We start from the raw sequence: 23425 nt of genomic DNA, 5'->3' as shown, positions 1-23425 counted from the left end.
CTCCTTTTGTGAAAAAGTACAAATTAGCATGTTTTTGTTTCGCATTTAAACCTTGAATTGAGTCAAGTACAATTTTTTTTTTTTTTCATTTCATTTTTTTGTTAAATTACCCCACAGTGTAAATATGCTAATTCTTTATTTTTTAACTTTTTAATATATATTTATATATATATATATATCGTGTATTAATTAAATCATGCTACAAACCTCAAATTATTTTTACGAAATTAAATCGTCAGCAAATTCCATACATAACTTGAAACCATTCTTTTTTTATTTAAACAATAATTCAGTTGACAACAAAAAATATGAGAGTACACACAGACAGGGTAAATACATAAATACATTTACAGATATGACAGGTATTGCACTTTCTTGCTGGCACGGGGGAAATATTTTTCTTTCGGAAGACAACAGAAACGTGTATGTTATAAAGTGCATGCATGTCGGTCGTGGCTTGTCATGTAAATCATTTGCAAGTAAAAGATGATTTCATATACAATACATAGAAATACTATATAACCGCCGAGAAAGACACATTTCTGTGGTTCTGGATATGCAGAGAGAGATGATTATACTTATACCCGTTACTTAAGAGTAGTGGCTCTCAACCAGAGGCTCGGGGGCCCTCAGAGGGCCCAACGCTATTGCTTGGCGGTCGCAAAATAATTGGACATAAATTGTTTGCTATACATTTTAAGAATTCACTCGGAGAAATACAGAAATAAAGGTGTAATAGTGCGAAAACAAAATATACTAAATCGTAATGTTCAAACTTATCGTGTAAAATTTTTTTGGTTCTTGTTAAGATTACGTTTTTTTACATTTCTCGTACATCTTTTTACCTCAGCAAAATACATCTTTGAAAGATGACAACTTCTTTCTTGAAAAATAAAACATTTAAAAATCAGCGTTCTTGTCAATTTTCAATGTTTTACCTTGATAATTCTTGATCATAATTCCCCAATTTTTTTTTTGGTCATTGTAAAAATACTACTTTATTCTTGTAACATTACAACTCTTTCTTCCGTCCAAATAGGTCGCTGTTTTTGATTACGTTTATTTCTTGTGTTCTACGTTCGAATGTGTTACTGTAACATGCTGACGTTTTCCTTCGACGTCGGCCAGCTTTCTAAATTTCATGTTATGCGTCATTGGCGTTACAATTAGAACCGGAATCGCGATTACCCCCCCCGGGACCCAATGTTGGAAACCCCCTCCCCCGTTTCAGTCGGCTGGCGGCGGCACGACGGTCATGAGAGTGCGTCCGTCGAGCGGCGCGAACAACGGGTACACCTTCCCCTTGAATTTACCCGTAAATGTATAAATGTGCGTCTTGTTTTCGGCGTTGTAGAAAGACACCTGACCGACCTGGTAGTCTAAGTAGATGGCCATCCGCCGCGGCACCAGGCCGGCGGGCAGCGTGGTCTCGGGCTTGGTACAGGCGTAGAACTGGTGCGTGCTGCGCCACAGGCACCAAAAACCCGTCTCGGGGTTCATGGGGAAGTGGCCGTGACGGCGGGAGTCCACGGTGGCCAGCCCCACGCGCCAGTAGCCGTTTCTGGCGATGTCCACTTCCCAGTAATGGCGTCCGCGGCTGTAGCCTTCCCAAGCCAGCACGCAGGGCAAAGCGTCGAAGCGCTGCGAGCTGTACGGCAGGTCGGCCTCCGACAGGCCCTCCTGGACTTGCCGATTGTCGGCGGATAGGCTCAGCCACGGGTGGTTGGTGTTTGCGTCCAGAATCACGTCGGCTGTGACGGAGGGAGGACAAATTCTCAGAAAAGTTGACGTGTCCAAAAGATCGCCATAGCACAAACATGACAAACTGAGGACAGGCGTCCTTTTTTTTTTTTTTGGCCTCACCTTGTGCACTGCAGATCCAACTCCAAACTGCGAATGATTCCAAAATTCTTCAATCATTGATGAATCAATAAATTCATTGATTCATTTATTTGAAATGAAAAGCTTACCTGAGTTGGGGATGTATCTTGACGTGCCCACTTTCCAGGTGCGCTGTTTTACCGGCAGCCATAACTGCGGGATCATCCCCTAAAAAAAAAAAAAAAAAAAAGTTGTCCCAGATTGTAAATCTTTGACCTGAACCAACAAAAATTTTTAACAAGCGCAATAATGGCAAAGTTCAAAGTAGCACCTTGAACGTTACAATTGGGCCCAAAACGAAAGAAGGAAATCAAACAAAACTTTCGATATAATGTTAAAAAAAAAAAAGAGAGGCCGGTATCGGTCCAATACTTGCGACTTCCCCGTCCTTATTTTTAAGATGAAAATAATTTTCCATTTCAACGAATAAAGTGTTTGCTTTTCTAAACGGAAGGACAAAACTTTTCCCGAGAGTATTTCAACGCCGCGTAACGACTGCTGAGCCATAACGTGTCGGAGGTTATCGATTATATAAACACAGCGACCTGACTCATTTATTGCGCTCTCGCACGCACACCAAGGTCAGCCTTATACAACTGGCATCTTATCAGCTTTACTTTACGACGCCGAACCCGAGCGACCTCGCCTTTAACGACTTCCGGGATGACCTTTTTATTCGGAATGATTTTTTTTCATTTCCTCGGGCTGCCGGCACTTCCCCATTCCGCTCACCATGCAGTCTTGCTTGAGGAGCGACCAGGTGATGAACTCCAGCAGGGGCAGCAGGCTGACCAGACGCTTCTTCTTGAGGCCCAGGAGCCGCAGCACTTTGCCCATCTCGTCGCTCTGCACCCCGCAGCTCTGAAGTCGAGCATAAGTGAAAGTTAGCGTAGATGTTGGAAAATTCCAAACTACGCTCGTGAAGTTGTTTTTCTCACCTCAGAGACCGTTTGGACCTCCCTAGCCCACTCCATGACCCTGACTTGTACATCCTCATTGGCATCAAGGTTCTTCTCGGGTTCCTCAGGTGCCCAGGGGTTGGCCTCCAGAAGCTGACGACGTACAAGTCGGCACGTGAGATTTGTTTTGCGGGCCTTTTGCCTGTCACGCCGACCGACCTTGTCCACGTGGCGTAGTTCGTCGGCCCACTCCAGGATGAGTTTATGGCTTTCCTCCAAACTACGCTCGGTGCGCGAGTGGATCTTCTCGGCCTTGCTCGACGTTCCCTCTGATTTGGATCCGTCGCTCTGGAGAAGTCAAGTCAAGTTGATTTATATAGCCCTGAATCGCAAGCGGTCTCAAAGGGCTTCACATATCCAAAAGAAATCGAGAACGGCAAATTATTTTTTGGGGGGTTTGTCAAACTGTTGCCATTTCTTCTATTTGAATGGGACAATTTGCGTCTCTACCTTGCAAACCTGGTCCACCTGCTCCTTCCAGTGTTGGATGAATTGCACGCACTCCTGCAGGCTGCGCAGGTCTTTCAGGCCGTTCTGGCGAGGCTGCTGCTGGTGCTGAAAAACAGACCCGGTCAACTTTGACCCTCCACAAAAGAATAAAAACCTTTGAGCCTCCCACACACGCTTTAAAAGACAAGTCCAAAATTGTCTTTACGGTGAAATGTTACGATAAAGCACCTCACGTCTCGACACTCCTGATGAATATTGTGTTTGGGGATAATTGATTATTTGTACCACCCGCATACATATTTCAGGGCGGCCATTTTGTCACTTGGCTGTTGTAATGACGTCACAGTGGTTCAACTTTCCCACTTACATGGTGAGTCATGATGGTCTTACCTGAGATATTTTTTTTTGCTGTATTTATATTATACAACAGATTATAAATCTTGTGAGGAAGCATAATAATATCATAATATTTCAAAGAAACCCCTTTAAACGCAAATCAATAGATTGAAAGACGGATTGACACCTGCGAGTGTCCGCTGAGTTTCCCGCTGGTGACGGGCCGGCTGGGAGCGGAGCTGTGGCCCTGGATGTCCTCCTCGGGCAGGTTCCAGCGCAGGGCACCGATGGAGCTGCTCTGGGTGGTGCTGTAATCCTGCGCCTTCCGCAGCAGGAGGTTCTCTACAGGGCCAAGAAAAGAAAAAAGGGCTCAGCGTCGCGCCAGGTAGCCATCTCCATCATTTGTGCCTTTCAAAACTTACTTCTGTCCGATTTCAAAATGCTCTTCATCTCCATCAAAGGTTCCTGCGAACAGCAAGCAACTAGCTAGCCAGCCAGCCAGCCAAGCAAGTTAGCTAGCTAGTTAGTATCTAGGTTAGGTTTTTCATTTGTTTGTTACCTTGACATAAAAAAAAAAAAAGATCGGTCGTAGTTGGTTAGTTCGATAAGAAGCTAATTGTATACTATGTGTAGCTAGGTAGATATCTACTTAGATATCAAATGACAATCAATCAATTCTAATTAATTTATGATGAGCTATAAAGTTACTTAAGCTTACAAGAATTTGCTAGTTAGATAGTCAATACTTTAGAAAGAATAAATGTTGAACAATTTCTCATATTGTCGACTACAGCATAATGACCTAAGTCAGTTTTCAATATTTTGGGAAAAGAACAAACACATACTTATTTTAATTATTACTATTTGCATATTGTAACAAAGACTTCAACCAGATAGGTCAACAAGTAAGCTGAAGTAAAAAGACCCTATAAAAAAAACACCAATGTGACCTCTAAAAAAAAAAAAAAAAAGAAACGCGTGACTTCATAAATTCATCTGTATTAAAGGAAACAATATCAGATTTATTATATTTAAGTGTTTTGGTCTTAGAGGTTATACAGTCCAGTTACAGTTCTTAACTTAGTATATATTTTGACTTGAAGTCTTTGGCAGTGTTGCAAATTTCTACCAGAAAGGTTTGGCGTAAAAACAAGTCTAAATTATAAATCTGATTAGAACACAGATGCCCCATAAAATCACATGATTGATGAAACAATAATATGTACGAATGTGAGTGTACTCTATTTCAGCTCCAAATTTATCTCTGCTCTATGGGGGGGAAATTATTAAAAAGAAAAAAAATAATTAAAATTTCATGTTCGGAAATAAAAATGAATGGACATTAAACACCAATGACAAGAATTGATAGATTTATTTTTGAGAAAGAGACGATAATTCTCTGTAAATGAAATTGTAAAAGGTCATTTGAGGCTTACCTGTAGTGGGAGGAAGCGGAGGAGAGGGCAACCAACTGGCAGCCCCTTCGCTGCCGTCTCGTCGTTTTGACGGATTGTCCCGTCGCCTGACCTTTGGACCCCTGATTTATTGGGAGGGGCGACACTTGGCTGGCTACGTTCAAGCCGCCTGCCACCGTCTCTCTCTCTCTCTCTCTCACACGCACACACACACCTACACGTGGTCAGGAATGGTGTTTAACAGCGGCGAAAGATAATAAAGCTTAGCCTATCGCCGATGGTGACGCACAAGACGATTTTACGGCGGCTCCACTTGGCTTACGTACCCGAGCCTTTCAGTCTCGTAACAATGTTTATGTGAACAAAAGCAAGCCATCAGGCCCCAGCCATGCTTTTTTGTTTCTGGTGTTTGGGTTCCACGTGTGCTGTAGCCCATTTTGACAAATATCAAAGCAAAAAGTCACTTTCTCAGAGTACTTTTTATTATTTTGGCGACAGCAGAAGCCGCTTCGGTTTATAAAAGTGACTGAATGACATCGTATGTACCTTACATTTTGAACATTTCAGTCAATGCGTAAAAAAAAAAAAGTTTGTTTCAGAATTTTTGTTTTGTTTCAGGAGCCCCACTGTCATCAGTTCCAGCTCTTGAAAAACTGCTTGAAGATGACGGTCTCCTTCCCCTGGGGCAGGATCTCCACCTGAAGCAGAAAAGCAGAGGTGAGTGGAGGATATTTGATCAGATGTTAGCATTTTTGGATTTTCTTTTTTTTTGGTGACATTACCATCTTTCTGCATAAGGTTATGATTTTTCTTTTATGGATAAATGTTACGTTTTGTGACATGACACGCGACGTGAGTTTCAGATTTTTTTTCTCGGGACATTTCCCGGTGACCACTTGAACATTTTCGCATAAATTTTCTTTTAAATTCTTGTAACCAATGATGCAACTTTTTCAAGCCACATTACAATTTTCTAATGAAATTATAACCTTTACATTTTTGTTTTAACAATATTTACAATTTTCGAGATTCAATTTTCTTCTGAGCTTTTGTGTAAAATTTAGAATTTTTTTTCTCTCATATTTCGACAATTCTTCGTAACAATACATTTTTCTCGTAACATGATGACCCATAACATTGCGATATTTAATAATAATAATAATACATTCTTCAAAACGACTTTATATCTTGACAATTTGGACTTTTTACGTCTTCTCCCAACATTCCGACTTTTTGGCGCATTTCAATTTTTTCCCCTTGCCTTGTATTCCATGCGATGATTTTGTTATCACAATGAATTTTCTTCACGCTGGTCTTCACATTACAAACAATTTTCATATGTTGTTGTGTTAAGTTATCACAACAAACATTGTATGTAGGAGTGAAATTCCGAAGTACAGGAGGAATCAGTACTCCCAAGTCTTTTATCTGCTTTTGCCACCTCTGTGAGAAAGTGATCGTTAAAAAAAAGTAACTGCGGGAGCAAACGATAAGGTCGCACACAATAAAAACACAAAGTGTCGCAAAAGCATGGCGCCGTGCCGCACCTGCGTTTTCATCCTGGGGTAGTTCATCTGCTCAATGAACTTGTCCGCCACCTGCAGGGCCGCCTGCTTCTCCTTGCCGTTGGCCCCCACTCCTGAAAAACCATGATTTGTTTATCGAGATCATTTTTTATGAAAAAATAAAATAAAATGGTGGAAGCCCAGCCCTGCTCTACTTTGTGGCGGTCACCTTTCCAAACGAAAATCTTGCCGTTAGCACCGTTGTCCAGAATGAAGCAGTCGTCTCGAAGCAGCAGCTCCTTCGCAAACGGGCTCTTTGCTTCCACTTTGGTCAGCGACATGGAGCCGGTTGCGTCCGATACCTGGAAGAAGAGAAGGCTCGTGTTTTGAAAACTTGACCCCACAGAGAGGGAGCATCCCGTCGGTGACCTTGTAGAGGGAGGCCACGTTGGAGGCGTCCGCTTTGCTGTCCTCCTCCGGGGTGCTTTCGGCCAGCTCGGGCTTGGCTCCCAAAACCTTCAGCATTTCGGGAGCTTCCTCTCCCTCGACAGAGTCCACCATGCGAGCTTTGCCGTATCGGTCGGCATCCCGAATCAGCGAGGCGATCTCCCGCACTTTCTGTTTCTCAAAGACGTTGGCCTGAGATCCGATCCAGGACACGATGACCTGCGGGTGGAGACGGCAACTTAAGAGATTTCAAGAAGCAAGATTCCGCCTCCAGGAATGGATCGTAGTCAATATGTTGCCTTGCGCCATCCAGACAAAAAAATAGCAGCTGTGGGCGACAGGTAAGGTGCAACTTTTCTTTGGATTTTGCTTATTCACTTCACAATGACTTTTGTCAGCCAAATATAATGTCGATGTCACATTTTCTCTCAGTACCTTTTCGGTTGCTAACAGTAGCTAAGGATTTTTTTTCTCTTCACTTCACATTAACAAAGCTGTAGAAAAGAAACACAGCCAATTCTAGCTAGCTTGTAGCTAACTCTAGCTAGCTTGTAGCTAACTTGCTAGCATGTGTGTGTTTTTGCGATTGTGTGTAATGGACAATAAAACGCTTTACTTTTACAATGCCTGCTTTTTAACTTAAGGACTTGAATCAGGACTTTTTTTTTTTTTTTTTTAACAGAAATACTATCTGTTCTACCTAAGGGCAACTTTTGCCGGTCATCACCTCTCCGAGGTCCAAGATGAAGCAGTCGCCCTTGTTGAAGCTCTTCCAGGACAACTCCACCTCCTTGGCACGGATATTGCGTTTGCCTTTAATCTGATACAAGCGTTGTACCGCCGTCCCTGAATTCTGAGGCCTCCTGAACCCCGACTCCACACCTCCATCCTGCCAAGAAAAGCTTCTCTTCAAAAAAAATTGTCCATGCAGACAATTCCGAAACAGGACCTTGTTTTGTATATTGCCGTTACTGTAGTAAAAGTGATTCCTTCATATTGTCCCAAAAAAAAAAGAAAAAACAGCGTTTGATGAAATGACCAACTATCAAATATAACATGTTAAATAAGTTTTAATTCATTTTTTTTGTATCTACATCTTCCTTGTAATTATTAAAAGATTTTCTTTGATCACATTTTTCTTCCACTGTTCAGTTATTACGTTGACTCAAGCTAATTGCTCTGACAACATATGCTAAGTTGTCTCGTCGTCGTTTACGATTTTTTATCAGCCATAAAGGATAACCTCGCTCAAACTAGCGCAGGGAGCCATTGCAGTTTAATTAGTTCTTTTGTTCTTAATATCTTAGCATAGCAGCTAACCTGTATTCTATTATGTATTTAGAGTAAGATTGAAATGAAATGACATTTCAAGTAAAATGAAGATGTCTTCATTCAATTGATGAAAGTTTCATTTCGTCATTGAAATCTATGTTTTCCGGGCAGCTGTGGATCTTTTAGCGTAGTCTAATACAACTATCATTGAAGTTGATGGAGAATTGCAGTTATTGGTTTTCTTGAAAACCTGACAAAAATTGTAAAATAAACTGCCCGTTTGTCAAAACAATCAAAACAACGTTGGTGCCCAAATTGTGATCTAAGCCGGGTATGAATAGTCAACCGTTGGTCCGCGGTCCTCTAGTGGTCTGTGGCGGTACTCCCAGCGGTCCACGAAAATGGAAATTGATCATTATTGTAACATTGTTAAAAATAAAATTCATTCATGAATTAGACTTGATTTTTTTCCCCAGCTAATTTCCAAATAATAACCCATCCAAATCATGTCAAATGTAGCTGAGATTCCCAAAATAGATATAATATTGCACCAAAGCAGTGGTGTGGTGGCGAAGGGCAGACCTTGTAGCTGACACCTCTGGGGAAGAGCGTCATGAAGTCTGAGGACTCGTAGCCCTGGACCTGCCTGTGCTGAACCGGGTCCCCACCTAGGAAGTTGTCCAGTTGGGTGGCCAGCATGGCACACGCCACCTGCTCGTCACGTGACGACTTCTCCCCTGAATCGGAAAGGATAAGAACCGAGCACCTCGTCGGGATCCGCCCCAGCCTCAGGTCTCACCTAACCACATGTGGAGATCGGTTCCCAGTTCGCCGCGATTCTCCAGAACCAAGTAGGCGTCGCCGTTGTAGAACACCCCCACCTCGGACGAAGGCAGCGGGACGGCTTTCATTTTCTCCACCCTCCACACCCGCAGGCCCAACTGCCTGACCTCCGGACCGAACTGACCCGCTGCGGCCTGTAGCGGGAGCATGCTGTGCCAAAGGATAGAGCCATTACCGACACCTACCAAACGTAAAACATCTTTTCGGACTGTGCCCTAACCAAACGACGAGAAATACCATCAAGGATTCTTCCCTGGACTGATGTTAGGAGAAGTGAAAGCACAAGCAGAGCAGGACTTCCCTTCTGCAGCTACTTCCTTATTTCTATTTGATGAAAATAATATTTCTAGTATTTTGATATTTGTTTGTTAGACGGCGACGTTGGATTTGGAATCTTGACCGATGAATCCTAACCTCTGCTTATGTGGCACGGCGAGATAATGAAGACACTCCTTATCGGGTTACCGCAGCGCGTCGAATAAATATTAAGACAACGAGGGTGGAGTGGATTGCGTAACATTGCAGCTAAGTGGAAGTCAGCAGCTACAAGCGAGGCGCCGGGCTGCGACCGCTAAGAGATAAACCAGGGCCCGGATGGACAATTAACCTCCTCGGGACCAAAGGCCACGGATCCACCGTCACGGTATCCAATATTTGAACACCAAACTCCCCCCAAAAAAAGAGAAGACACAAGTTCGAAACCTCACACGATTCACTCAACTGGATGATGTGGCCCGGTGCCGCGCCGTCCCACTCGGGCTCCATTCGAAACGGGTTCCGGAGGGGAGTTTGTGCTCGCCTGTTCTGGGTCGGTTTCTACAGCGAGCGGGAGGTAACCCAAGACCGTGTGCTGAAAGCCTAGCTGGGGTGGAAACGGGGGAGGACGGAGGGGAGTTGGAGTAGAGTCGGGTTCCTGGATACGGATGCTTTGGGGGCAGCGGCTCAAAATGTTGGCCAGTGTTTCCCAAGCTTCGGTGCATTAAGTAGTCAGTGGCTTTAATTTGTCACATTTTGTGAGGGAACATAATCTGCAATAACATCACGGAGCATAAATGTTAGGGTGAACGGTGTCATTCTCTTTTTTTTTTTTTTTATTGTCCGTGCAGTTTATCAATTGTATTCGATTTTTATTGCTTGAGAGAATGAAATATTCTGAACTATACTCCATCCCGTTTCTCGTGTTCTTGCGCTTTCGTTTTTTTTTTGGTGTGTGATTATTGGTTAATTACATTTTTGATCTCTTGTTCAAGCTGAGTATATCGCCACTGTCGACCACTAGAGGGCGCCACACTTAATCGGTGGAAATTTGAAAGGCCAAAATCGCGTTGAAAACTATTTCACAAAGCGATGGCTGGAGGTACGATTTGTATTGTACATCTTTGGCTATGATTATTGATGTGAAGTATACTAACGTCAATATTATTTGAAAGAAAGAATATTGTGAGATGAGAAGTCTGATCATTTTTAGGGGAAAAAAAAACAATAGCACACTGTTAGTTTTCGTCAATGACATTTAAAAAAAAAAAGTTTTTTTTTTATTGTTGGAAATCACCGCAGCTCCCCCCGCCCTCACTTTCAGGAAGCGTGACGCTGCAGCCGAAAAAAAAAATCCCCATAAAAACCACTTGATCTTGATAAGTGCAGAAGGAAAAAAAAAAATCTATCACCAATGACAACAACACTGAAGTAGCCGCTGCTTTGCACGGCAAAATCATTTCATCGAGTTTCTTGTCGGTGTTCAGACAAGAAACTCGATGAAATGTAATGACTGCGTAAACGAGGAAGTGAAGAGCAAGAAAGCAAAATATTTGACAACAGTAGGCCAGTCCGGTACGGTCCGGTCCGGTTGTTGAGGATCAAGGTTGAAGGCTTACCTTGAACACAAAGTGAAGTTGCGGGACCAAACCGGCAAGGAGTGGAGAAAAGAGGGCGCGTGTGTGTGCGTGTGTGTGTGTGCCAACTCCCAAACACAAATTCTTTCTTTCTCATCACATATTTCCTGGCTGCGTCCGCCCAGCCCCCTTGTCGCTCGCTCGGTCTCTTGTCTATTCAACGCCAGCCAATGTGATTGAATGGAGAGAGAAAATGGATCACATTCCATTCCGGCAAATAGTGACTGTCTGAAACGACCTTCATCATTTTAGCCAATTGACCTTTTTAGTGATGATGACTTATTATATTGCTACAGTGGTCGAGTTGAAGAAATAGTCAAGTGCACGTTTCGATTGTCTCGACGTGACTCATGGTCGAACGTGTTCAAACACGCAAGATGGTGCTTACATAATTGCCGTGCGTAATCTTTCACGTTGTATTGCCAAGCGACTGTTTATTATTCTATTAGGAATGTGTAGGGAATGCACAGTATTAAAGTCCACACACATTTAACAACCCTGATCTGATACTTCTCCCGTCTACCCATGACAAAGAAAAAAAAAGTTGTTTCACTGGCGGGACGGACCATTACTTTGTACGGAAGGCAACAGCGTCCTCTTGTGTGAAGTCTGTGTAACAATTGTTACACAGAATTGTTACGTCATTTACTTAAGCAATTGTGCTTTCTTGGGAGCTAATGCTAAAATTAATCGCATTAGCTATTGAAAGAAAATGTTTTTTCATTTTAATCAAAGATTCAATTTCAAGTTGATCAAATTTTCTCTTTGTAAGAGCGAATTTGATTGAATTATATCTGTTTTATTTTTTTTTGTCGACTGCAATGTAAATGCGATTAGTGGTAGGGCAAAATGTAGCCAGTTGCAAAATGGAACTATGAGACAAGATTGTTATGGTATAGTGCAAATATGTTTACAGATGAACCCCCCCCCCCCCTCCAAAAAAAACAACAAGCTACAAACTTGTTGTTGTAAAACTTTTATTTCTTCCCAAGTCGAAAACAGAGAACAACACGAGACCGTGAAATTATTTCCAAATAGCGGCACATATACTTCATTCTTACCCTGTCTCGCTCTCCGATGCTCAATTTGTACAAGCTAATGTTTCTCAACAGTCCAGACAGCGCCCCCCCCCTTGACAAGGCAAGTGAAGTGGATACACATAGAACAAAGAATCAGAGTAACAAAACATTACGAAAAGTCACGAGGTGCCATCCTCTCAACCGCGTACATTTATTCTTTGCAGGACTCCCCTGTCGACAGGAAAATAACATTGGCTGAACAGCGAGCGGCAAAAGGTAAGGAAGTCAACTTTGTTAAATGAACGGGACGATATCCGAGAAAAAAAAAAAAATAATTGTCATACTCAAGCCACTTATCTTGTGGCCGCTTAATCAAAAACAATCACAAGAAGAGGACATTGCCATGTGGGGTCACAACCTTGGGGAATTAGGGTGTGTGCGTCTTTAGCCACGTTGAGTCACCAATAGCAAACAGGTGTGTGTGTGTGTGGGGGGAATCATTCACACGGAATAGTAGTTAAACCTTCTGTCTTAAATAAATGGTATCGTCAAAATGATTTCAACCAAAACAAGGCAAACGTTATTAGCAAGACCCCGGAAGGGGGTGGAAATATTTCAAGGTTCATTTGCCCCACATGCAAACGACGCCCAAAGCTCCGCCCATTTCTACATCATGTCAAAATGAAAAGACAAAAGAAATTCATTCCCCCACGCGACGGGAATAACTGTCTTTGATGCAAAAGCCTCGAAAATGCCAGATGGGAGGATGCTGGTGGTCGTTTGAAGACATGCTACAGTCTTTGGATGACAGCAGCGATGACGCATGTTCTCGCTCCTGTGCCTTACAAAGCAGAAAGTAAACAAAAAAAACAAGGGGCAGGCAGGGCAGGGCAGGGCAGGGCAGGGCAGGGCAAGGGGAACCAAACCGTTCATCCATTCATCGCCGGAGCACACTACAATCTGTGTTCTGGAAAGGTTTTTGGCTAAACATTCGCCATTCCAGAATAGCTCGACGCCCAACAATTCAAAGTTAAAAAAAAAATGAACCAGCTCTTCTTCTCCTTGTGGGTATTGCCTGGTGGGGTGGGGCATTATTTATGAAACTGAAAAAGGCAGCCTTTTTTTTTGCCTACTTTAAGGCAAAGCAGTTTATTTTCAAATCAACTATTTGGGGAAGCAATAGCAGGACAAAGTGGTCAGATGATGGTGGTGGTGGGCTTACGGGCGCTTTCCGCCCTCACCCGCTTCTTCTCCGCGGCCCCTCAGTTGTTTTCCTCGTCGCTGTCGTCCGGGCTGATGGCCGGGCTGTAGGTGGGCGAGGTGGGGCTGTATCCGGGCGAGGTGGGGCTGTACGTGGAGCCTTTGGGGCTGGTCGGCGAATACGTGGGCGACGTGGGCGAGTACTTGGGCGACGTGGGCGAGTACGTCGGCGAGGTGGGGGAGTATTTAGGGCTGGTGGGTGTGCAAGTCGGGGAGGTGGGCGAGTAGGTGGGCGAGGTGGGGCTGTATTTGGGCGTCGTCGGAGAATAAGTAGGGGAGGTGGGCGAATACTTGGGCGAGGTGGGGGAGTACTTGGGTGACGTCGGGGAGTATTTGTGGGAGGCGGGGGTGTACTCTGGCGAGCTAGGACTGTACGACGGCGAAGTCGGGGTGTATTTGGGCGAGGTGGGCGAGTAGGAGGGCGAGCTGGGGCTGTACGAGGGGGAGCTGGGCGTGTAGGTGGGCGACTGCGGGGTATAGCGCGGGCTGGAGGGCGAGTAGGACGGTGAGGTCGGCGAGTACGAGGGGGAGGTGGGGGAGTAGTTGGGGCTGGTGGGAGTGTAGTTGGGGGAGGTCGGCGAGTAGGAGGGGGAGGTCGGGGAGTAGGAGGGGGACGTCGGGGAGTAGCTGGGCGAGGTGGGGGTGTAGTTGGGCGACGTGGGGCTGTAGCTCGGGCTCGTCGGCGAGTAGGAGGGAGACGTCGGCGAGTAAGACGGCGAGGTGGGCGAATACGACGGCGAGGTCGGGGAATAAGAGGGCGAGGTGGGCGAGTACGAAGGAGACGTGGGGGAGTAGCTGGGCGATGTCGGGCTGTAGCTGGGCGAAGTGGGACTGTAGCTGGGCGACGTCGGCGAGTAGGAGGGAGATGTCGGCGAGTAAGACGGCGAGGTGGGCGAATAGGAGGGAGACGTCGGAGAGTAGGAAGGCGAGGTGGGCGAGTAAGAGGGAGACGTGGGGGAATAACTCGGCGAGGTGGGCGAGTAGGAGGGGGACGTGGGGCTGTAATTGGGGCTGGTAGGGGAGTACGAGGGGGACGTCGGGGAATAGGAAGGCGACGTCGGCGAGTAGCCCGGACTCTGGGGCGTGTAGCCCCCGGGGGAGCGGGGCTCGTAGGCGGGCGAAGTGGGCGAGTAATTGGGCGACATGGCGCCACCTGCAAAGGGAAGGTACATTGGCGGTTAGTTCGTCGCTTCTCCTCAACTCCTTCCAGCGCTAACTCTAAAGTCTGGCTAACCTGGAGATGGGATGTAAGGACTGGCGGGTCCAGGGGATCCGGGGGACCCTGGAGTGGGCGACCAAGCCGGGGAATAGCCCGGAGAGAAGCCGCTGGCGTCTGACGCTGCACTCGGGGAGAAGCCGGCTGCCCCGGGGGTCATGCCGCTTCCTGAAGGACGGAATGGAAGGTCACAAAACAAGTTAAAACATGCAAGGAGGACTTATTATTGAGGGGATTTCTTTTTTTTTTTTTTTAAATTGAACTCCGTCCGAAGGTTTCACTTCAACATAGTTCGTCGGCACCGAGCTGCCACACGATGGCGCCAAACCTGCCTGATATAAACCTTGTCCCGGAATTTCGAGAAGAGCACAAATAGCTTCCCAAAATGAGCAAAGGTGAATTTTGGAGTTGCTGGGGCGTCCACTCACCAACACTGGGAGACCAGGCGCCATGGGCGGGTGTTGCTCCTGTGTTCCAAGGCGTCATGGCGGGAGAGCGGCCGCTCATGGGACTCGGCACCAAGCCAAAGAACATCCCGGTGGCTAAAAACACAGCCGAGCCGTCAGAAACGGAGGGCAAAAGGAACCCCATCCTCTCGGAAATCATCTCCACTTACGGCCAGCGACGGTGATGTTTGTCGGGATCTCCATGCCGTACTTGCACTTTTCGGCATCCAGGAGCAGGTCAAAGCAACCCGTGCCGGCGGGAGCCAGCTGGCCCAGCATGATGTTTTCCGACACGCCCTTCATCGGGTCGCTTTCTCCGTGGGACGACGCCTCCATCAACACATCCACCTAGAGCGAGAGGGCGCCGAGCGTCAAAGCTGCATTCTCGGCGCGAGATCGGACAAAGCCCCGCCCGCCCCGCCCTCACCGTCTCCTCAAAGGAACACTTCATGAGCGGCCCCGTGTCCTGCCGGTTGATGCCGTGTCGCGTGATGGCCATCAGGTGACCGCGGCACGTCATGGTGTCGCACAGCAGGGCCAAGTGGCGGTAGTTGACGTAAGAACCGTCAAAGGAGATGACGTGGTACAGCTCCCTCTCCAGCGCCTTCCGCACCGCCTCGATCCCCAGCACCTGCGGGACGGGACGCCGAGCGTGTTTCTCATCCAGGCAGGACGTTAAGATGGGGGTGGGGGGCATTTGAAGCGGACGCCCTACCGTGAAGATCTCCACGATGTCGTTGGACGTGGTCCTGACGGGATCGACGTCCTTCTCGCTCAGGACCCTCATGAGGCTGACGCCGTCCGTCTCCAGGATCCACTCCTGCAGCGCTTTGAATTCGCCGTCCTCGGTGATGATGATCTTCTTCTTGTTGTCCGTCTGAGGCAGGTGCATGTACACCTTGCTGATCTGCTCGATGCCTTGGAGCGTCATGTCCGTCAGCATGTTGGACTCGATGCACCTCAGGAAGACGTCGTCGTCCATTTTGTCCACCACCTCCTCGTCCTGGGACGACAAAGTCATTTGAGTTTACCCCGGCGACTCGGGTGGGAGGGGGATTGTTTTCTCTCACCTCTTGGAACTTGTTCTCGTCGCTCTTCATGATTCGGATCCGCAAAACCAGCTTCTCGGCGTTGTCGTCGTTGAAGATGCAGTTCAGGTCGTCGCCGAAACCTTAGCGAGCGTGCGCGGCGAGCGTTAAAAAAGCCGGCCGCCGTCGTGGGGGGGGACGTCTCGAGGCGCAAACGCACCTGCGTTGATCTTCTCTGCGATCTGCTCCATGGTCAGCTTGCGATCCGTCATGTGCTTGCGATCCAGCTCGATGCGCAGCAACCACGGGGAAATGCGCGTCACGTCAAAGTCCGGCATCTCGTAGTACACGTTGACCCACTCCTGGTCCTCGGCCACCACCGTGTTCTGGGGGTTGGGGTCGTAGTAGATGGCCGTGTTGGCGGTCACCTGAAATGACATTTTTTTTTTTTATGGGGTCACTTCGGCAAACGCTGAACCGGGAATGACGGAGCGAGCGAGTTGAAAAATAATCTCACCTTTCTCAGCGTGGTGTGCTCCAGGCGACACAGGATGTCTTTGGCCCTCTCGGCATCCCTGGCGGCCTGGCCCAGTAAGAAGACCGTCAGCGAGGGCGTTTTGGGCTTCTTGGAAATGTTGATCAACTCTTTCAGACGGGGCACGCCCAGTGTCACGTTCTTGGCCGACACGCCGGCGTAGTGGAAGGTGTTCAAGGTCATCTGCGTGGCCGGTTCTCCCAGAGACTGAGCGGCCAGAGCGCCGACCATTTCACCCGGATGGGCCTGGGGGAGGACGTGAACAATATTTGAAAAAAATCAAATAAGTGTTTCAAATAAGGGGATAACTGAGAGCATTTTAGCTTGACAAAACCATTTTTTCTATTTTAGTTCTTTTGAAGTTTTTTCTTTCACAACATAAACAACAGTTTAGAAATATTTCCATGACCATTCCATTTAAAAAAAATCATTCAATCAATCATTTAGCAAAATCAAATAAGTGTTTAAAAAATGATAACTGAAACGACATTACAAAATTCTTTTTTTTCTTTCTTTTTTTTCATATCTTTCAAGAAAGTTCACAAGAGATCTGCGGACATAAATTTGATTTGTGGATGGTTGTTTTGAAATCAATAGTTTTTGTGGAGTTAGTTTGGATGAAAACAGAAACTCATTCAAACTAACCCAAATGAACAAACCTGCTTTGTAAACAAAATGAAAGAAACTCTAAATGAAGTCGAAAGTCAAAGTATCGGAAGCGCCCAGCGGGGGGCTGAACTCACAATGGAATGGTTGAACTTGGTCTCGATCTCTCCCAGCAGCCAGTCGAAAGCCTCGGTGGTGAGGCGGAACTCCTCCGTCATGCGCTTGGAGCACAGCGTGGAGCGAAGGTGGATGTTGAAGAGAAGCGTGGCGTTCGCTTGGGCCTGTCTGCTGAGACGGTCTTCGCCGTTGACGATCACCAGTTTCTTACTCAGCTCCTCCACGCCTGAAGACATTTCAGCTAAGTCTCAACTTTCATCCTTCGAGTCATCTCGGGGCGTCGCGGTGGCCGCTAGCGGTTCGACACGGGATATAAAAGTATTTTTCTGACGAACCTTCCACGACTCGAATCGGGTTGAGGTCCGTCGGAGTCCGCGTGTTGATGCGAAAGATCTTCTGAGCGTTCCAAATCATTCTGGCCAAGTTGCACGGCAGCACCACCTGTAGGGGAGGGGTGGAATCGCGAGGAGTGAGTCGCCGAATCGATGAGTCCGGCCGGACGAGGGCTCACCTTGCTGTCGCCGGTGGGGAAAATCGTTCGGAGGTTCTCCCTGTCCTCCTTCATCTTCTCAAACTCCTTCTCCAGTGTGCCTTGCACGTGGGCGTTGGTCATCACGTCTTTGACCACGTCCTCCTGCAGCGTTCGCCTCAGCGCTCGCTCGTTGGTGCAGTCAAACTTGAACCTGGACGGGAGGGACGGGACGACGTTGGGTGGACTCGTCCCCTCGTAAAAGCCCGAGTCGGCGCCGATACGGGCCCTACTTTTTTTCGAAGGTTTTGTTTGAGGGTTTGAGGGTGGCCATGTTTTGGAACTCCACGTTCTCTCCCGCCAGGCCGTCTTCGCCGTAACGCAGCTGCACCACCTGGTTGATGGAGTTTCGCACCGTGCCGTCGTACTTGACCATGACCGACTCCATAGATTTGATCAGACGCCGCTGGATGTAACCTGGAAGATACACGGGAAAAAAATCAAGCCAGCCCAACGAATAGGGAGCTTTTTTTCTTTTTGCTCACCCGTCTCGGCCGTCTTGACGGCCGTGTCGATCAGACCCTCTCGGCCTCCCATGGCGTGGAAGAAGAACTCGGTGGGCGTCAGGCCGGCCAGGTAGGAGTTCTCCACAAAGCCTCTGCTCTCGGGACCGTAATCGTCCTTGATGAAGTGAGGCAGCGTGCGGTGCTTGAAGCCAAAGGGGATCCGTTTGCCCTCCACGTTCTGCTGCCCCACCACGGCGATGACCTGAGGGAGCGGCCCGAGTTGAGTTTGCGCCGCCGGCCTTTGAGCGCTCCGCCTCTCCTTACCTGCGAGATGTTGATCTTGGAGCCCTTGGATCCGGCCACCACCATGGACTTGAAGTTATTGTATTCAGACAGCGACTTCTGAGCCGAGGAGCCCGTTTTGTCACGGGCGTCGTTGAGGATCCGATTGACCTGGTTCTCAAAGGTCTGCCTGAGCGTGTTGCCGGGGGTGGGCTCCAGCTCGTTGTTGTGGGCCTTCTCGATGACCTGCCGGGATTCCGGACGGTAAGCGGGTTTGCCCCGTGCGGTCACGCGTCACCGCTTGCTCGACGCGCTTACCTCGATCACATCCTGTTTGGCTTTTTTGATTGTGTTCTGGATGTCGAGGTAAGTCTTGGCGTCTGCGATGGAGTCGCCGATACCGATGGAATGTCCTACGGGAGAGAGAAGAAAAAAAATCTGTTGACGATCAAAGCGGAATCTCAGAATCAGCGGCGAGCGTCGTGCTTTAGAGCCCTGCCTTCGATGAGCAGCCAGTTGTTGACCACCGTCTGGATGTTGGAGTAGAAGAGCCTGGTGACGTCATGGCCCATCTCCAGGTAGGAAATGTGGACCAGGGAACCGGCTGACGTTCCCAGAGACTTCTTGCACAGGATGCCCATGATCAACTCGCCATTCTCCACAATGACCTGAAAGCAGACACAAAAGTGAGCCCGCCGGCGCCGGGACCTTTTGCCGACTCGGCGTACCTTGGTGTCGCCGGGCGAGATGTGTTTGTAAGGGCCGCTGTCTTCGTCGTCCGGGTGGGTGCTGTGCGTGCGGATGACGTTGATGTGGCCGGGAATGATCAGGCTGAAGATCTGCTTGCCGGTCCAGAGCGGGCGGGGCTTGAGGATGGCCGGCTGGGGTACCTTCCCGTCCCAGGTGGACAGGAACATGAGCAGGTTCATGACTTCGCCCTGCCGGGGAGGAGGAGCGCCGTTAGCCCAAAACCTCAAAGATGCCGAGTCGGCGGCGTCGACTCCGCACCCGCTCCAAGAAGACGTCCCTCTTGGTGAACTTGCGCACGGCCGTCAGCGTGTCCTGCACGATGCCCATGACGGGTCTGTTGGACTGCGGCGTGACGATCATACGCGGCACCATGGCCAGCTCTTGGATCTCGGCCCTGGTCTCCAGGGACTGCGGCAGGTGCAGGTTCATTTCGTCGCCGTCGAAATCGGCGTTGTAAGGCGTGGTGACGCTGGAGAGAGAGACAACGGCCGCGGGAACTTGACACGACTTTCTCGAAAGAAAGAAAAAAGAAAGCCAAATGGCTACCTTAGGTTGAGTCGAAATGTGGACCAGGGCAGAATCCGAACCCTGTGACCCATCATGGACATTTTATGCAGCGTGGGCTGTCTGTTAAAGATGATGATGTCTCCGTCGCACATGTGTCTTTCCACCTACCAGGAGAAAGGAACCGCTCAGACTTTTCCAAGGGCCTCCTCCTTCTTTCCACTCCAATCTCACCTTGTAGCCGATCTGCAAGTGAAGGTCGCTCGGTTTGGGGTGAAATCGCAAGTCGATTCTGTCGCCGTTGTCGCGGATGATGTATTTGGCTCCCGGGTACTGGCTGTTGCCTCGCCGCACCAGCTCTTGAAGTCTAACCAAACAAAAACAAAAAAAAGCAGGTGAGATTGTTCCTCCGCGACGGGATGTTCTCCAACCTCTTCCTTACCTGTCATTGTTGAAGGGCGTGACGATTTCCGGGAAGGTCATATTGGCGGCGATGGATCGCGGGACGCCCACTTGGTCGATTTGGAGGTTGGGATCCGGGGTGATGACGGTTCGCGCCGAGAAGTCCACACGTTTGCCCATCAAGTTGCCTCGTACTCGGCCTTCCTTGCCCTTCAGACGCTGTTTGATGGATTTGAGAGGGCGGCCCGATTTCTGCATGGCCTGAGAAAAGCGGAGGGAGAGAAAACGTGATTTTCCGTTTGCGCGCGCCAACAGACCTTTCGGGCCCGAAACGTACTCTGGGCAGGCCCGGCAGTTCGTTGTCCACCATGGTGGCCACGTGGAACTGGAGCAACTTGACGTCCTCCGCTATGACGTGAGCCGCCGCGCCGCTTTGCTCGTTTCGCCTCAGCTGGTTGTTGATTTTGACGATATCGGCCAACTTGTGGGTCAGGTCGTCCTGCGGGGACACCGGATCGGGAGCTTCAGTCGTCCGTTCGATATCGGTCACAAATATCGGAGTCTGACCTGGTTCCGAGCGGAGCCCTGCATGACTACGGCGGGCCTGACGGCCAGCGGCGGCACGGGCAGCACGGTGACGATCATCCACTCGGGTCGGGAAAATTTGGGATCCATGCCCAGGATGACGTCCTCCTCATCCGAGATGCGTTTGAAGATCTCGTGCACGCGCTCGGGGCTCAGCAGGATTTTCTTCTCCTGCGAGTCCTCGTTCACGTGCTTCCACTCGGCGAACAGCTCCAGGCCGGAGCGGCGGATTCCGGGCTGGTAGCGCCCGCAGCCGCCGTGTCCCTGTCGATGGTCGGAGTCACGTCAAACGCTTGGAATGCAAGACCAGAAACTTTTGTCAAATACCTTCTCCTTCGTGATGTCCTCCTCCGTCTCCTGCTGCTCCATCCCGAATTTGTTATCCATCTCCTCGCCTCCTTCGCAGATATTTTTGCCTTTGCACAGCTCGTACACGTGCGTCAAGCGCTTCCTGGGTTGCCCTTTGGATTTGCCAAGGATGTCCTTGATCTTTGGATTGTTCTGGAGATGGATTTTTTTTTTTTATTGACATTTCCACAGGAGAGACTAAAACGCAATGTGAAGCATACTTACGGCATCCACCAGTAGCTTGGAACAAAAGAAGCAGACGCAACGCATAACCTTCATGATCTTGGAAATAAAGCCCACGTGGAAGACGGGCTTTGCCAGTTCAATGTGCCCAAAGTGTCCCGGGCATTCAGTCATGTTGCCTGGGGGAAAAGAGCAAAGGCCGGTGTCAGACAAGTCCGCTCCGCGCAAAAAGGTGTTACCACGCCGTTACTACTTTGTACCTGCACACGTCTGACATCTTCCACTTCGCTCGATGACACCTTGTCTCGGGTCCATAAGGCCACCAAGTTTGGGACGACCGCCTTCTGTCGTTTCGGGGTATTTGATACCCCCTTCTGTAACCGACATTCGTTTCTAAAAGAGACAAGATGTTGAATCAGTGCTTGAATTCTCCGAAGCACCGCCATACAGTCATTTTTCATTCATGATTGCACGACAATCACTTTGAGAGTAAGAAAGGGGGAAAAAAAAATCCATATCTGACTTTTTTTTTTTCCAATGTATTTTTTATTTCTTATTTATGGGTATTACTCCTTTCATTACAATGCGACAACAAAGGGTGGGGAGCAGTAAACATCTCGCGTACAGTGCTCATTTGTGGCAAAAGAAACTATTGTAAAAGATCACATGAATACTTTGGACTGAAAGTGGTGTGCTTCATGTTTGTAAACTTCTCCGAACGTGCTCGTTAGCTCGAGTCCAAGCCGGGAAACGGCGAGCTAGGCTAGGCTAACGGCTAGCATTGTTCATTGTAACTCGAGCCTTTTGCTACAAATGCCACAGTACAACATCCGTCGCGAGATCGGGGAAGACGCGTGTATGATTTGTCAATGCAGAAATGCAATCTCCCCCGTTGCCCCCCCAGAAAGAAGACCTACAAGCTCATCAGGGCTGATGATGCCGAACTGAACTCTCTTGATCGTGCGCAAGGGGCATGCGCTGTCGCCGGAGGGCGGTCCGTGCATCCTGTCTATTCAAAAGACGCGTCCTTCCTCGACACGTCGCTTTGTGAGCAGGAACAGGCTCTCAGGATTCACCACGGTCCCGAGCAGGCCACCAACGGTGACCGGAAAGTCTCCGGTGGCGGTATCCGAGGGACCTCTGTTGTCAATCGCCTTTTCGATTCGAGTTCAACGTGCTTTTAATCGGGTCAGGAGACGACCGAGAAGCCCTTCTCCCTTTTCCGATCTACACCGTGGTGCGCTCAAAGCGCTTCTGAGCTGTAGAACGCCCAACGAGCCGTTATATAGACTGGGCGCCTGCTACGGGGTCTCCCAGTCAACGAGGCAGGGTCTGACGCTACGCTAGGCGGGACATTCTACGCTATTTGGCGACGTTCATTGGTCGCGTTAGTGAGCGCGATGAATAAATTAGTTTGTCTTACCTTGAGCCAATGAACGTGCCCGTTTCGGTTCACAGCCAATCACAAAAAAAGGCGGGCGTTGGTTCGCTCCAAATCCGTTTTTATTGGCCAACTCGCTACCGATTACGCGGACCTCCATATGACAAACGTTGGAATGTGCGAATGGCAAATGCGCTTCACCCAATTGGTGCGTTTTCTCGTTAATGTTAAGTAGGGGGAAATGTTTGTCCAATCACGGTCGAGATTTTCTCGTCCTTGTATAATTTTAACAAAATCCGCCCCGTTTCCGATGTTTGCCGAGGATAGCCGATGTGGATTTCTTCCCTCAAAGCAAAAAAAAAAAAAAAAAAGTCTGTTCCCTGGTTCGTCTCGCTGTGGGTGAGCCTGGGCGCTAAGAAAGGGAGGCTCAGAGCCGAGGCCCGTTCAAATGTCCACTAAAACAAACTCTTATTGTCGAATCACAGTGTATTGTTACAACAAAACACCGTGTATTGGACTTTTTGTTGAGATTTTTTCCATCAGCGTCGACGTTTGGGATTTCCACCATCGACACTTTTTGGGGATTTCATGGGACTTGGTCGAAAGCCTCGGACTCTCCTGAATACGAAGGCCCGACGCCGCATGGGACAGGCGGCATGCCGAGTAGGAAAATCCGGGGAAGCCTTCGGTGATTGCTAATTGTTGTCACGTCGCTGTATTTCGAATAGTGATGTTGAAACGTTGCTCATTATGTTTATGACACCAAGGACCGATACCGATGATTGTTT

The 23425-nt window shown here is 48.3% G+C and overlaps 3 protein-coding genes and 1 long non-coding RNA gene across 7 annotated transcripts; 1 reads left to right on the top strand and 3 right to left on the bottom strand.

Moving 5' to 3' along the window:
• Nucleotides 1–261: 261 nt before the first annotated feature.
• On the bottom strand, nt 262–4533 carry LOC147059966 (butyrophilin subfamily 1 member A1). 3 transcript variants are annotated; one of them, XM_085905244.1, is made up of 10 exons: nt 4472–4533; nt 4049–4091; nt 3814–3968; nt 3291–3395; nt 3000–3128; nt 2820–2933; nt 2614–2742; nt 1971–2049; nt 1864–1890; nt 262–1751 (listed from the first exon to the last, which is right to left on the bottom strand). In XM_085905244.1, the coding sequence occupies exons 2-10, from the start codon at nt 4080–4082 to the stop codon at nt 1228–1230; spliced, it is 1296 nt and encodes a 431-aa protein (XP_085761370.1). In that variant the 5' UTR covers nt 4083–4091; nt 4472–4533; the 3' UTR covers nt 262–1227. The 3 variants fall into 3 exon arrangements, with proteins under 3 accessions (XP_085761370.1, XP_085761369.1, XP_085761372.1); XM_085905243.1 differs by lacking the exon at nt 4472–4533 and having other exon boundaries at nt 4049–4133; XM_085905246.1 differs by lacking the exons at nt 3814–3968; nt 4049–4091; nt 4472–4533 and adding an exon at nt 3519–3622.
• Nucleotides 3624–8126, top strand: LOC147059965 (uncharacterized). 2 transcript variants are annotated; one of them, XR_015065453.1, is made up of 5 exons: nt 3624–3660; nt 3794–4011; nt 5660–5758; nt 7178–7334; nt 7676–8126. It is a non-coding gene; the product is annotated as an uncharacterized LOC147059965 (long non-coding RNA). The 2 variants fall into 2 exon arrangements; XR_015065454.1 differs by having other exon boundaries at nt 6882–7334.
• On the bottom strand, nt 5484–11104 carry capgb (capping protein (actin filament), gelsolin-like b). Its single transcript, XM_085905270.1, has 8 exons — nt 10983–11104; nt 9065–9258; nt 8848–9002; nt 7721–7882; nt 6976–7212; nt 6776–6908; nt 6589–6680; nt 5484–5739 (listed from the first exon to the last, which is right to left on the bottom strand). Exons 2-8 carry the CDS (start codon nt 9255–9257, stop codon nt 5674–5676), a joined length of 1038 nt encoding a protein of 345 aa, XP_085761396.1. The 5' UTR covers nt 9258; nt 10983–11104; the 3' UTR covers nt 5484–5673.
• Nucleotides 11105–11960: 856 nt separating this feature from the next.
• Nucleotides 11961–22524, bottom strand: polr2a (RNA polymerase II subunit A). Its single transcript, XM_085905090.1, has 28 exons — nt 22174–22524; nt 21517–21649; nt 21299–21435; nt 21053–21226; nt 20708–20989; nt 20478–20639; nt 20181–20401; nt 19973–20105; nt 19781–19905; nt 19493–19703; nt 19213–19422; nt 18984–19152; nt 18803–18897; nt 18527–18730; nt 18242–18464; nt 17990–18173; nt 17739–17910; nt 17563–17668; nt 17248–17453; nt 16487–16750; nt 16190–16397; nt 16012–16112; nt 15657–15944; nt 15369–15572; nt 15112–15289; nt 14924–15037; nt 14514–14663; nt 11961–14432 (listed from the first exon to the last, which is right to left on the bottom strand). The coding sequence occupies exons 1-28, from the start codon at nt 22258–22260 to the stop codon at nt 13282–13284; spliced, it is 5892 nt and encodes a 1963-aa protein (XP_085761216.1). The 5' UTR covers nt 22261–22524; the 3' UTR covers nt 11961–13281.
• Nucleotides 22525–23425: the final 901 nt, after the last annotated feature.

Source organism: Syngnathus leptorhynchus, chromosome 2 (genome assembly GCF_054491065.1).
Source record: "Syngnathus leptorhynchus isolate UIUO chromosome 2, UIUO_Slep, whole genome shotgun sequence".
NCBI lineage: Eukaryota > Metazoa > Chordata > Actinopteri > Syngnathiformes > Syngnathidae > Syngnathus > Syngnathus leptorhynchus.
Note: the sequence above shows the minus strand (reverse complement) of the source record. Positions and strands in the feature narration are given on the sequence as shown.